Source organism: Macaca nemestrina, chromosome 16 (assembly GCF_043159975.1).
Source record: "Macaca nemestrina isolate mMacNem1 chromosome 16, mMacNem.hap1, whole genome shotgun sequence".
Classification (NCBI taxonomy): Eukaryota; Metazoa; Chordata; class Mammalia; order Primates; family Cercopithecidae; genus Macaca; species Macaca nemestrina.
Window position 1 is genome coordinate 83,982,145 of NC_092140.1, and position 14,383 is coordinate 83,996,527.

Sequence of the window (14,383 nt, forward strand, 5' to 3'; positions counted from 1 at the left end):
CTGGGAGCCAGAGGGTGCAGTAAGCCAAGATTGCACTATTGCGCTCTACCCTGGGCAACGAGAGTGAAGCACTGTCTCAAAAAAAAAAAAAAAAAAAGAAAAAAGAAAAAAGAGAATTGGTTACAAAATATATACAAGAATCAACAACTTTCTCAAATACAAGCAAAAATTAATTAGAAAATACATTATGGGACAAAGTTCTAATCAAAAAGCAACTATATAAATAATTGTTCAACAGCTAAAAAAAATTAAAAACTTTCCTGGAATCCACAAAAGTCCATTTTTAATTGACAAAACATTATTTGTATTTATAATGTACAACATAATATTTTGAAGTATATAAACATTGTGAAATGGCTAAGTCTAGCTAATTAACAAATGCATTACCTCACAGTTACCATTTTTGTGGTGAGAGCACTTAACATTCTTTGCATTTTCAAGAATATGATAAATGATCATTATTGTCATTAACTATAACTATTGTCATTAACCTTGTGCAATAGACCTCTTGAATTTATTCCCCATATCTAACTGTAATTACGTATCCTTTGACCAATATCTCCCTGTACCCCACCATTTCCTCCTAACCACCCCAGCCTCTGGTAACCACGATTCTACTCTATTTCTATGAGATCAGCTTTTTAAAGTCCATGTGTAAATGAAATCATGTGGTATTTGTCTTTCTGTGCCTGGCTTATTTCATTTAACATAATGTCCTCCAGGTTCATCCATGCTGTTGCAAATGACAAGATTTCCTTCTTTTTATGGTGGAATAATATTCCATTGTGTATATATCCCACATTTTCTTTATCTGTTCATCCATTGATGGACACTTAACTTAGGTTGATTTCATATCTTGGCTATTGTGAACAGTGCTGCGATAAACATGGGGGTGCAGATATCTCTTTGACATACTCGTTTTATATCCTTTGGATAGACACCCAGTAGTGGGATTGCTGGATCATATGGTACTTCTGTTTTTAATTTTTTTGAGGAAACCTAATACCTCTTTTCATAATGGCTGTACTAATTTACACCCCCACAAGCAGCGTGTAAGGGTTCCCTTTTCTCCATATTCTTGCCAGCGCTTGTTATCTTTTGTCCTTTTTGATGATAGCCCTTGTAATGGGGGTGAGACAATAGCTCATCATGGTTTTAGTTTGCATTTTCCTGATGATTAGTCATGTTGAGCATTTTTTCATATACCTGTTGGCCATTTGTGTGTTTTCTTTCGAGAAATAGCTACTCAAGCTTTATGCTTATTTTATTTTATTTTTATTATTATTTTTGAGATGGAGTTTTGCTCTTGTCGCCCAGGCTGGAGTGCAGTGGCATGATCTTGGCTCACTGCAACCTCCGCCTCTCGTTTTCAAGTGATTCTCCTGCCTCAGCCTCCTGAGTTGCTGGGATTACAGGCGCCCACCACCATACCCAGCTTTTTTTTTTTTAATGTAGTTTTAGTAGAGACAGGGCTTCACCATGTTGACCAGGCTGGTCTTGAACTCCTGACCTCAGGTGATCCACCCACCTCGTCCTTCCAAAGTCTAGGGATTATAGGCGTGAGCCACTGTGCCTGGCCCTTTTTGCTTATTTTAAAAATTAGGTTATTTGTTCTCTTGCTATTGAGTTGAGTACCTTATGTATTTCGGGTACTGACCCCCTATTAGATGTATAGTTTACAAATATTTTCTCCCATTCTGTAGATTGTCTCTTTAGTCTGTTGATTGTTTCCTTTGCTGTGTAGAAACTTTTTAGTTTGATGTAATCTCATTTGTCTGTTTTTGCTTTTGTTGCCTGTCCTTTTAAAGTCTTATCCAAAAAATCTTTGCCCAGACCAATGTCATGGAGCTTTTCCACTATATTTTCTTTTTCTTTTCTTTCTTTTTTTTTTTTGAAACAGTGTCTGTCACCCAGGCTGGAGTGCAGTGGCACCATCTTGGCTTACTGCAACCTCTGCCTTTGGGATTCAAACAATTCTCGTGACTCAGCCTCCCAAATATCTGGGATTACAGGTGTATGCCACCGTGCCTGGCTAATTTTTGGATTTTCAGTGGAGACGGGGCTTTGCCATATTGGCCAGGCTGGTCTTGAACTCCTAGCCTCCGGTGATGTGCCTGCCTTGGTCTCCCAAAACGTGGGGATTACAGACATAAACCACCGTGCCCAGCCTCCCCCGTATTCTCTTCTAGTACTTTTCCAGTTTCAGGTCTTACATTTAAAGTCTTTCATCCATTTTGAGTTGATTATTTTTTAACGCGTTTTATGAAAACTGTCAGATTGAGTTGTTTTTGGTATGTGATGAGAGAAAAGGATTTAATGTCATTCCTCTGCATGCGGATATTCAGTTTTCTCACTACTGTTTATTGAGGAGACTGTCCTTTCCCCTATGTTCTTGGTACTTTTGCCAAAAATCAGTTGGCTCTACATGTGTGGATGTATTTTTGGACTCTCCATTCTGTTCCATTGGTCTGTATGTTTGTTTGTATGCCAGTACCACGCTGTTTTGGTTATTATACATAAAAGTCAATTTGAATAAAGCAGAGATGGCGAATATTCCCAAATGCTAAAACTCAGTATTTCAGTAACTATAGTTCTATCCAAATTTACTTGTAAGTTTAATGCAATTCTAGTAATATATTTCAGTGGAATTTGAGGTAATTTGAAAATACTGTTTCTAAATTTCAACTGAGAGAATAATAATGAAATTTAAACTTTAGAAAAATATGAATAATAATTTATGGATTTATTGGGGTAAGGAGAACTTCCACTAGTCGACATCAATATATACCACAAACACTCAAGTACTGTTACTGGTGAGAGGATAAACTGAGAGGCACTTTGGCAACATCAAATTCTGAAGAGTTTCCCAAAAGTAAAAATGTTAGATCTAAAGGTATACATGTATTCCGAGGAAATAACGAGAGATGCACACAAGATATATGTACAAGGTTGTTTATTTTTAACATAAGATTAATGGGAAATTTGAAACAGTTTGTTCAGTGATAGAGGATTTGAAGGTTTTGGAGTTTGGAATAAATATGCAGCAATTATGACCACATTTTAATGACATAATAGAAATATGCTCACATATATGAAAATGAAAACAAAGATCATAAAATAGAGTGCAGATAAGTTTTGAAACCTACCTCCTCCTTGCATTTTGTGCAGGAAACATTTTTAGGTGGGAGACATAGAGCTGTGATTCCATGATTATTGTAACTGGAAGTTAATTTCTCTCTATGTTAAAATGATAGAACTAGCAACAGCAAGTACAAAGTTACAATTAGATAAGAGGAATATGTTTTGATATTCTGTTATACAGTGGAGTGACTGTGGTTGACAGTGAGATAGTGTGCCTTACAAAATAGATAAGAGGCTTTGGAATATTCTCACTACAAATAAATGATAAATGCATGAGATCATGTACACACCAAGTGCCCTGATTTGATCATTTTGCAACATATATAGTATCAACATATCAAATTGTATCCTATAAATATGTACAAACTATCAATGAAAAAATTAAAAATTAAAAACTAACAACAGCTAGTAAGAGGAGAGTGTACATGACTTGTGTTATTTTAAAGCTCTGCTTCACCCATTACTATTTATTTCCCTTCATTTGGTTGGTACTCTGTAAATTTTGGGTGGTAGTTGGTGCCTTTTCCCATTCTTGATAGCCAAGGCCATCTTTCTCCTTCAAGGCAAAGGTATTACTGTGGATGCCTGAGAATCAGGACTTCTTTAAACTCTCCTCTCGCCCCTGAAAGCTCTTCTGTGTTAAACCTTCAAAGGAAGGCATTCTTGAACTTCATGACTTCATGGTCTCAACTCTCCTGCTTCCACTATCCTTTCCCTCTCGTTGTGTTGAGAGTACATGTTCTCCTGGGAGAAGTTTGTCCTGCCAGGCAGTGGCATTTTCATGTTTACATAAAGCAGTCAAGCTGAACCATGTCGGAACACACTCTGCTGGGATTCAGACATGGTTTTAAAATGACCCCATGTTCATCTTCAGTTACGACACTGAAACTTTGCTTTGGAGCATGCTTTCCCTCTAGCTCATCAGGTTTCTTAAGCATGCAGCCTTACACACCACTGTCTGTTGTATAGTTGACCCTTCTGTAGAACAGGGCACCATCAGACAATTGGAGCCCGGAGAAATGATGTTTGCAACCTCTTGCTGGAAATGGCAACCCCCCTTCTTCTTATTATTGGCTTGGGCTCCAAGCAGAGATATTGGTGCCATCCTGCAGCTCCCCAGCAGAGCAGCCCTCCTGGGTGAGCACTGCATTGGGTGGCCCCAGGCAGTGGCGCTATTTGCAGTGTTGTCCTCATTTACCATATACCACTTGGTCGATGTTTATAGGAAGTTCCATACTTTCAATCTCTAAGATGGTATTTTGTTTATCATATCACCAACATACCCTCCTTTGTGTGCAGCTCTGTATGGATGTAGGGGTTTGCATAGCACCATGATAAGACAATGCACGAACACAAAGTGTTGAACACCCTTCTCTTGTTTGCATTCCTTCCTTGTATTCCCGTGTCATGTGGCTTAAAGTTGTGTTTAGCGGCTCATTTCTTTTTACCTTGTATCAGAGTTGTTTCTGGGTCTGTCTGCCTCATTATACTGTGATTTACTTCAGGGTGGAGCTGTGCTGGTATCTGTACCTTTAGCATGAACCCAGGTATCTGGAAAATGGTTGGCGTGTGACAATATGCATTGAGTAGGCCAGGCCTTAACAATGTCTCAGATGTTGCTGTCATTGTCCTCCTGCTTAGAGCGCTTTGATGCTTTTCTTGTCCCAAGCTTGGTCCTTGGAACAAGAACAACTTATTTTTTATTTGCTTAACTCTAGATATTGAACTTCTGTGTGGGATCTCAGTAAATGAACCAAGAATATGCTTATAAGGCATGCAGACACATCCTCAGTGGCTGTCAGTTCAGCAGAACAAATTAATTAGCTGAAATTATCCTTCTTAGTATGGAAGAAAAACCAGCCTCTCTTTAGTAAATATGCTTTGCTAGTTATAGGATAATAATCCTGAGTGCAGCGATGCCAGCACCTTCCCTTCGGCCATCTGGAGCAATGTTCTTGCATGGTGATGCCTCATCAGCTCCTGTCCTCGTTTCCTTCCTGGTCTTTATCTCTTATCCCTTTTCCTTGCCTCCATAATAGGATGATGTATATTGCTCTCTTCCCATCTTCTTTTCTTCCTCCCTAACAGTTCTTAGCTTCATATGTAGTTTTTTGCTCTTTTATATCTGTCTGTGTTAAAATTTACATATTTATTGGGATTTTTAAATAAAGGAAAGTATAAGGAAACAGAAATAGCCTCTCACACTGATAATAAATTCCTACTGATGGTATGAGGAAATCATATATACACATGGTTCAAAAGTTAATAAACAAAACCTATGTAAGATAGTAAAGCATCCTTTTCTTGCCTATTCACACTTCAAGCACCGCTACCCGGTGTTAATTACAGTTAACATTTTCTTGTGTAGTTTTTCATTAAATGATTTGGATACACACCAGCATATAAAAGTCGAAATGAATGAATGTATGTGTTTTCTATTTATGTAGAAGCATCCCAAGAAAACGGCTCTGAACCTATCTTCTCTCACTTAATGTATCTTAGAGATCTCTCCATAGGCCCCCGCTCTGCCTTACAAAACATCCATCTTATTCTTTGTAACTGTTTCATTGTCTTCCATTGTGCTGATGGTCTCACTTATCATGCGAGTTTTTTGTTGGTGGGCATTAACATTTTTCCCTGAACTTTTACAGTTTCAATAATATAACTGTGACTATTCATATACATACATCTTTGAACACTTCTGCAAGGGATGTATACATCTTACATTTTGATGCTTATTGCTAAATTGACCTCCAAAAACCAAATTCGGTTTCACTAATTTAGATGCTATACCAGAGTGTTTTCTGTCAAACTTTTCTGATTTTCTTCAATGCAATAGAAACATTTTATCTCATTGTTTTAATTTTTCTTTGATTTTGAGTGAAGATAATGACCATTTTGAACGGACAGGCAATCTGTAGTTTATCTGTGAACTGCCTGTTCCTATCCCTTGGCCCTTCTTCTGTTTGGTGGTTTTTTCCTCATTGGTTTATGTGAAGTCCTTACCCGCTTTCTGGGACATTTCCTGAGTCTCAACCTAAAATAGTCACTGAGCTACTGAATCTCACATCAGTGTGTTTTAATCCTCTGCCTGGGATTATAGTTGGATATTTTTCTCACTTGTTTATGGGTTGCCTTTCTCTAGAACATAAACTCTAAAGGAGCAAGGATCTCATCTATCTTGTTCACTACTATAGCCTATCATGTAGATGCAAGCCTGGCTCATAATAGACACTCAGATATTTAATGAATAAATAAATGAAAATGGAATTAGCCTTTGTGTATCCTAAACATTCATTAACAGTTCATTTTTAAATTTTATGGTATTTTTTCCAAATGAAAGGTTTGAATTTTCATGCAGCCAAATTTATCAGTCTTTTTCTTTTTATAACTTCTGGAACTTCCTCACTCCAAGTTTATAAATAAATTCACCTGTGCCGCCTTTGAAAACTTCTATTCCCATCGTCTAGGCTCAAATCTTAGACTTCTATAAAATTTATTTAATCAAAGTTAAGGATCCAGTTTTGATCTTTCTTACAGTAGTTGGCTAGTCCATCATCATTCATGAAACTCTGTCTCCTGCACTGGTTTAGCACAACAACTCTATGATAAACTACATCTCCATATGTATCACGTCTCTTCTTAGACTCGAATTGTTTTAATTACTATAGTTTTATGACATGTTTTTTCTTCAACTTTTAAATTCAGGGGTTCATGTGCAGGATGTGCAGGTTTGTTACATAGGTAAACATGTGCCATGGTGGTTTGCTGCACAGATCAACCCAATACCTAGGTTTTAAGCCCAGCATCCATTAGCTCTCCCTCCCCCTACATCCTCCACTCCAACAGGCCCCAGTGTGTTGTCCCCATCCACGTGTTCTCATATGATGTCTTTCAATATTTGATGAAGCTGGTTCTTTCTCATTTTTTTGTTTTTCAGGATTTTTTTATGGCTACGATTGCATTTTTTTTTCTCAGACAAGTTTCATGATCATTTTGCCAAGTCTGAAAAAATTATCTTAAAAATTATTTTAAAGTGACATGTCATAATATGCATATATATATATATATATAAATACTTTTTTTGTCTTTGTGTCATACTCCAGAACTAAGGAGAGTTTAGTTTGTTCAGAGTTCATTGTATTAAACTCAAAATGGGCCAGATACCAGAAGTTGGTCCTTGGAGAAATAGGGTTAATCAATGTGAGAATAATCAGCCTCCTTTGGCAAGAAGGGTTTAGATTTGTGCTTGGGTTACCACATATTCTGCTAAAGCTTTTGAATGTGAATGGGTCTTATAGTTCTGGACGTGACTGTTTATACTTGAGTATGATGAACCACCATGAAGATATCCTCAATTCCAACCATTTATTTTGAATGCATCCTGCAGAAGATTATTAGATACAAGAAAATGTAAGCCCCGGTCCTTATTTTGCTACTAATAAGCTATTTAGCTCTTGACAAGTTACTAAAACTTGTCTCTGATCCCGTTTCCTCATCTGTAAGGTGAGGATGATATTGCTCATTCATTTACCACATAATACTTTGTTTGCCTGCCTACCTTTGCAATTGTTGTTAGGATCAAATAATACAATTCTGGTGAAACTTATATTAGAAAATATTAAGGTTTTCTGGTTAAACATTGCACATCAAAAGCATTTCATTTGCTTATGTTTTATCACTCTTTCCCCATATACCACTAAAAATACAGGAATTTTTTTAAAAAGCCATAAGCCAACAAGAGTAAAAGAACAGACTAGTAGACTGCAGCAAAGATACAAGCCAAAAATTTAAATCTGGAACTAGGTGGTCAGTGGTAACTGATTTAGTGGAGCAGGATAAGCCAGAACTCATTTGCAAGAAGCAGTAAGACAGAAGTTGGTTAAGTTCAGGAATCGGAGGCACCTGGTACCTTTGAAGCCTAGACTTGAAAACAGGAGGATGAATTAGAAACTTGAATGAGGAGCTATAGGATTTCTAGATCCCTCTCTCACCACACTGAATGTTAAAAAAAGAAATGTTGTAAGAGAATGAGGCTGGGGGTGTACTATGAGAGGAAGTTGGGATGGGGTGGAGGTAGTAATAGAGACATCAATCTTTTTCCATTGTAGGTAGTCAAAAGACGATACAGGTTTTTAAACATTAAGAAATGAATAAACATGCATACTATTAAGAAGAAGATAATTACTGACAAAACCACATGCAGGAATTGAAAATGATTGTGGAGACGAGGGAGAGGACAGGAGCTTCTTTCACATCGGTATACTTGGTAGTACTGATAAGGAGTACTAATACTTGGTAGACTAAAAAACGATCCTGTTGTACAAGAGTGAGACTTGAGCATAAAACTTGGCAGCTAGGTGCATAATAAATGCTTATCGAGTGGGCAAATATTATTCACTGATTCAAAAACTCAAATATTATTCAATGATTTCCCCTTGGTGTTATGTAGGAATTAGAGTTAAGTAATGTGCTTTAGGGATTGATGAGCAATTTATTTGGAATATCACAGTATAAGAAACAAGTCTTTTTATTTTGGGGGACTGTGGAATATTAGAGGGTATTTGAACAAAGTTAATAAAATGTCAACCTGAACTCTGAGTTTTTTGTATACTTTTCATCAAGGAAGTTTGGGAGTTAAAACAACAATAGCAACCTTTTATTGGTATGTGTTGATTAAGACACAGTATTTTCTCTACCAGAAAGTCTCTCTGACTCAGGCACTGGTGTATGACTTGGGCCTAATAATTTTCTTCTCTTTGCATTTTTTTTGTCTTTGAAATGGGATTAAAATTTATTCTGCCTTAGGGTAGACAGTTGGGTATTAGAGAAATCCTGGGATTGGTTCTTTGGTATAATACTGTAAACATAGTAACTGGGTCTGGAAGTTAAGTTGCATCTTCCCAGAAGATAAGCAGACTGTTGGAAGCTAAAGATGTAGTTATAATACTGTGATTTATATGAAGCAAACTATCTCCTCCAGAGATCTCAAAGTTCTGCTGGTATTAAGAAGTAACTAACCAATAATAGGTGATTGCTTATTCTCCAGGATAGAGAATGTTTTATTAAGAGAATTGTACTACAAGATTGAGTCCAATATTTATTTGTAAGTTGCTATGAATTTATTAGGGAAGAAATGCTAGAGAAATAGCAAGAAATAGTATTGTGTGATATTCCTGAAGGAACTAATTTGATTTGTTTTTCTCTGTAAGACATAGATGAATTTGACTTACATTGTATTTTTCTCTGTTTGTGTTGTACCTATTGGTCTAGTATCTTGACCATGCACATTGGCTTTTAATCTAGCGATTTTACACTCACAGAGCAATTCTGTTTGACTAAGCCACAGTTATTTGCTACCTACGTATATAAGAAAATAATTTCACATCCAAATAGTACTTAAGTAAAAGTTTCAAAAATGAAATATTGTACCAGTTGAGGTTAAATATGTAATTGATTTGGGTGTCTTCTATACAACCATGTTAATTGAAAACCATATTTTAAAACTTTTATTGTTCCTAGAGTGAATTACTGGAACTTAAGCGGCAGCAGCAAGAGGAAGAAAGAGCCAAAGTCCACCAGACTGAACACAGGAGGTATAACTGGCTGATAAAATAAGCATCCTTGGTTAAATCAATTACCTACAAAGTTTGTACAGTGTTTTAGGAAAACATTACAGTAACATTATTATTATGGTTTTGGAATGTGTATTACATTTAAATCTGTTGTTGAGATGTGATATATGTATGAGGTATGCCAGCTGCTACATATATGAGCACACACACGTGTACATATGTGCATGCACACAAATATCCAATTTTCTTGGATAGGTGGCATAAACTCACATTAGGAAACTGAATCATGTTCTTAAGCTGTGTGTTCAATTAGGGTATGTTTAATTTTCCTTCCATGGGACAGAGCATCCTAATTTGAGATGATGCTGTACCATTTATAGACTTAATTAGAATAATTACGTTAATATAGATGGTCAGATACCCATACTTGAGTACAAAAGCTCAGACAAAAACTCATTAAAGTTATTTAATATTGACAAATACATTACAGAAAAAAATCTTAGAACCATTAAGTAATTTTCAAATAGTCTGAGCACTCTCCATCTTAATCCTAATGTCAGACTTAAGAATACCTAGTAAAATATCATATTACTGTTGGGACAGTGCTAATAAGCACCATATTGTCTGCCATTATTATGCTAAGATTTCTAGGGGGGACATGGGTTGTTGGAGTTCATTAGGGGTGTACTTGAGTATCTTGGAGAAGAATGTAAGGGTTTTCACAATGTAAAGGAACAAATTCTTTTGATAGTGAATGGCTTCTTTTATGTATTTAACCTTCTCACTGTCACTAATGTGTGTTTTTAAGTTATGGTGGTTTCATTTTCTAAATGAGAGACTTTAAAAAGCGTTCAATGGAAGTGCCCTATTCTGATGGTGCCTCTAACTGTGGGCGGCGGGCTCAGATTTATTTGGCTGGACTATGTTGTTCCCATAGTCCAGTCAAAATAGTTTTAAAACTACAAATGTGAGTTATATATTTTTTCTCATTTAAGGAAATATCAAAACTCTGATATGTTGGTTAGGCTATATTGTTGGATAAGATGGTGGTGGGGAAGGATGCTAACTATTTATTATAAAGTAGGCCATAATTTAGTCATTTTATTACTGTTTTCTTTCCTTCCTTCCCTCCTCCTCTCTCTCTGTCTCTCTCTCTAATTTGAGACAAAGTCTCACTCTGTTGCCTAGGTGGGAGTGTAGTGGTGGGATCTTGGCTCACTGCAACCTCTGCCTCCCAGGTTCAGGTGATTCTCCTGCCTCAGCCTCCTGAGTAGCTGGGATTACAGGCACATGCCACCATGCCCGGCTAATTTTTGTATTTTTAGTGGAGATGTGGTTTCACCTGTTGGCCAGGCTGGTCTTGAACTCCTGACCTCAGGTGATCCGCCCGCCTCGGCTTCCCAAAGTGCTGGGATTACAGGCATGAGCCACTGCACCTGGCCTATTTTTTCTTTAAAATACTTTCTGTTTAAAAAAACACTTGATATTGTATTTATAAACTGATTGCCAGTAGTAGCCAGTTATTTCTCTGGACTTCTGAGGATTAATTGAACTGTAAGACTTTAAGCATCTTAAACAGTGATGTGTCACATTAATAGGCTCCTTTGCTAAAATATTTATCTTTGATGGGCACCTAATAAACACCCAAGCTATTTGATTAGAGGTGGAAAAGATAACTTTTTTGTTATAGGAATCTTGGCTCTCATTCTTTATTTCCGTATTATTGAATACCTAAATATTGGTGGGGCTGTTTAATTTCTATATGTTATTTTCTCTTTCTTTTGATTCTACTTAAATAGATCCAATAAATGTATAGCTCCAAATTTAATCCAAGAAGAGATTTTTCTAGATAATAAACTCAGTAATTAGTTTTGAAGTCTCTGATCAAGTTATTAAATATATATTTTATGCTCTTCATCAATTTTTGAAAAGAGCTTACATTTGTATTGCCTTCAAAGCGTGCCATGAGCTTTCCCATGTTATCATGTGAGACTACATATTCAATGAACTCTTAATAAAATAGCCGTGTCCATTCTTACTCAAGGCAACACCACAAGCTATATAGTATGTGTGTAGGGGATGTAAATTAGGTTTTCTCCAGAGGCACAATTTTATTGGCATCAAAAAGACAACGTGCTTTCTACAGTTTAAAAGTTCACATTGCAGAAAACTCAACTCTGAGTGTTATAATAGAAAGCTGTGAGATTTCTGACAAGCTTTTCAGTGAACCTGTAATGAGCTTGGGTGCACCTGGACCTGACCCGTTGTAAGTATTTGAGTAGGAGAAGACAAGTAGAAACTCTGGCAAGAAACGAGAGAGCATGGGGGTCAAGGACTTGAAAGGATTTGGGCCGTGAGGTGAAAACTGGGATGAACTGAATTGATTTATTCAAACTTAAAGCATCCCTGAATAATAGTTTTTATCCAAATTAACCCTCAGAAGAAAACCCAGAGCACAACTTTGACCGCAGGAGCATGTATGCACTTTCTAAAACTATTAAACAAAAATAGAAATTGGTTCTTTTCCCTCCCATTTAGATTCTTGATAGGAATTGAGAGAAGCAAACTCTTTCCCCCCCATTATCTCTGGCTGACTCACACTGCCGTGGACATAGGCAAGTTGAGGACACTCCTATAGTATCAAAGAGTGCTCAACCACTCTGATGTCCTCTTAGTAACTGATGCTCAAAAGTGAATCACATTACCTTATGTCTTCGTGACAAGGCATCGGTCTTCGCAGGGTTTGAGTGAATTGAGAGCAATTGCCAGTGAGCTGTTTTGCAGTCTGCACTCATCATCCATGTTGTTTTCAGGGTGAAGAACGTGTGCCAGGAAGATTTGTTCATTCAGTAACTACATTATCAGGTCACGTTCCATAAAGGTTTAGTTCTAGGTCCCGGGAATAGGGCAAAACATGGCAGAAGGGGTCCCTGACCATATGGAAATTATAATCTGGAGGAGAGAAATGGAAGTCCACAATCAAAGGCACTGTTATTTCAGATGGTGATGTGTACTGTGAGGACCATATCACAAGGTGATGTTAAGGAAGAAAATGGAGGTGATAGGTTACTTAGGAAGGCCTCACTGCAGAGGTGCATCAAAGGAAAAGGAAGAACCAGCCACATAGAGACTGGGGGCAGATGCATGGACTTAGATGGCCTACGAACAGGGGAGAAGCAAGCGCAGAGGCTCTCAAGTGCAAATGAGCTTGGACTTTTTGAGTCCCAAGTGATGGGATTTTATGATTATTTTATTTTATTTTTGATTTTTATTATTTTTTTAGACAGAGTTTTTGCTCTGTCACCCAGGCTGGAGTGTAGTGACATCATCTCCACTCACTGCAACCTCTGCCTCCCGGGTTCAAGTGATTCTCTTGCCTCAGCCTCCTGAGTTGCTGAGACTACAGGTGTCCATCACTGTGCTGGGCTAATTTTTGTATTTTTAGTAGAGATAGGGGTTTTGCCAGGTTGGCCATGCTGGTCTCCTGACCTCAAGTGATGCACCCGCCTCGGCCTCCCAAAGCCCTGGGATTACAGGCATGAGCCACCACACGTCACCCCATGTGATGGGATTATAGTGAGTGAAGAAGAGAATAATACTCAGTGAGGGAGGAAAGGTAGGCAGGAGCAAGATAACACATTTTATAAGCCAGTTTTATTCTAAGACCAATGGGAAGTCATGGGAGAATTTTAAGCTAAAGGAAGACAAGATTTCTTTCGTAATCTAGTAAGGTTGTTGTATGGGGACTAGATTACGGAAGGTGGGAGTGAAAGCACTAGCAAGGTGAAGGGGAGATAGTAATTTAAACTAGAATGGTATCCATGGAAAGGAAAGCGTGAATTTAGGATGTGTTCAGGAGGTAGAGCTAACAAGCCTTGCAGTGGTTTGGGTGTGGGGTGGAGGATGCTGAATGAAAGCCCATCTTTGTTAATGACAAAAAAGACTGGATAAGAACAGCCCCAGGCATGTAGGCAGTCCAGGATACCAGTGGTTGTGTTGTTTAATGGGGAGCAGGGTCATTTTCCTTTTCTTGATAGTGGAGTCTCCAGCGAAGTTGGATACTATTCTATCTGCATGCTGACAGATTCAGAGAAGGTGACTTAAACATGGAGCTTGGCAGTGAAACAGGCTGACTAGAATATGGCACTTGGATGGATTTTATGGTAAGACAGGAAAGAAGCTTTACAATAGCGGAGGTGGAACCACAGCCCGATGGGACCTAGAGTTGTTGAGAAACAGCAACTGAACCCACACACGGATGGCATCTTAGCTAGCACTGAGCAAGCACAGTCCGACAAAAACCCCCTCCAGCCTTTGGCTTTGCCACCCAGCCTTTATTTTCCTCAAAGTTCCCAAACCTCCCCAGTCACCGGCCTGTAGCCACTCACCATGACCACATTCTGCTTATCTTCATGACTGAACGAGAGGCTCCTGTGACTGATTCCTGCCTTCCGTCCTTCCATAAATGTATATTTGCTGCTATGCACCAGGCGTTGTGTTTCTGCTTCCAAGAAGCTTAGAGTCTTATTTCTGCACTTCCTAAATAATCTGTTGATATCATAGGGTACCTACTGCAGTGCCATTTCTTCAGCTTCCAAGTCCCTGACTCTACTCAGCCATACATGGGCAACTGAGAACATGGTGTTACCTGTGATTTATTATTTTAA

General features: G+C 37.9%; 1 protein-coding gene across 36 annotated transcripts in view; it reads left to right on the top strand.

The window, feature by feature from the left end:
- The window catches only part of LOC105491720 (epithelial stromal interaction 1), a 307,766-nt gene that overhangs the window by 90,716 nt on the left and 202,667 nt on the right, over positions 1 to 14,383 (top strand). For all 36 annotated transcript variants that reach the window (XM_071081429.1, XM_011758361.3, XM_071081425.1 and 33 more), the window contains one exon: positions 9,664 to 9,737. In XM_071081429.1, the coding sequence (XP_070937530.1) occupies positions 9,664 to 9,737 (74 nt within the window). The remainder of the gene's footprint in view (positions 1 to 9,663; positions 9,738 to 14,383) is intronic.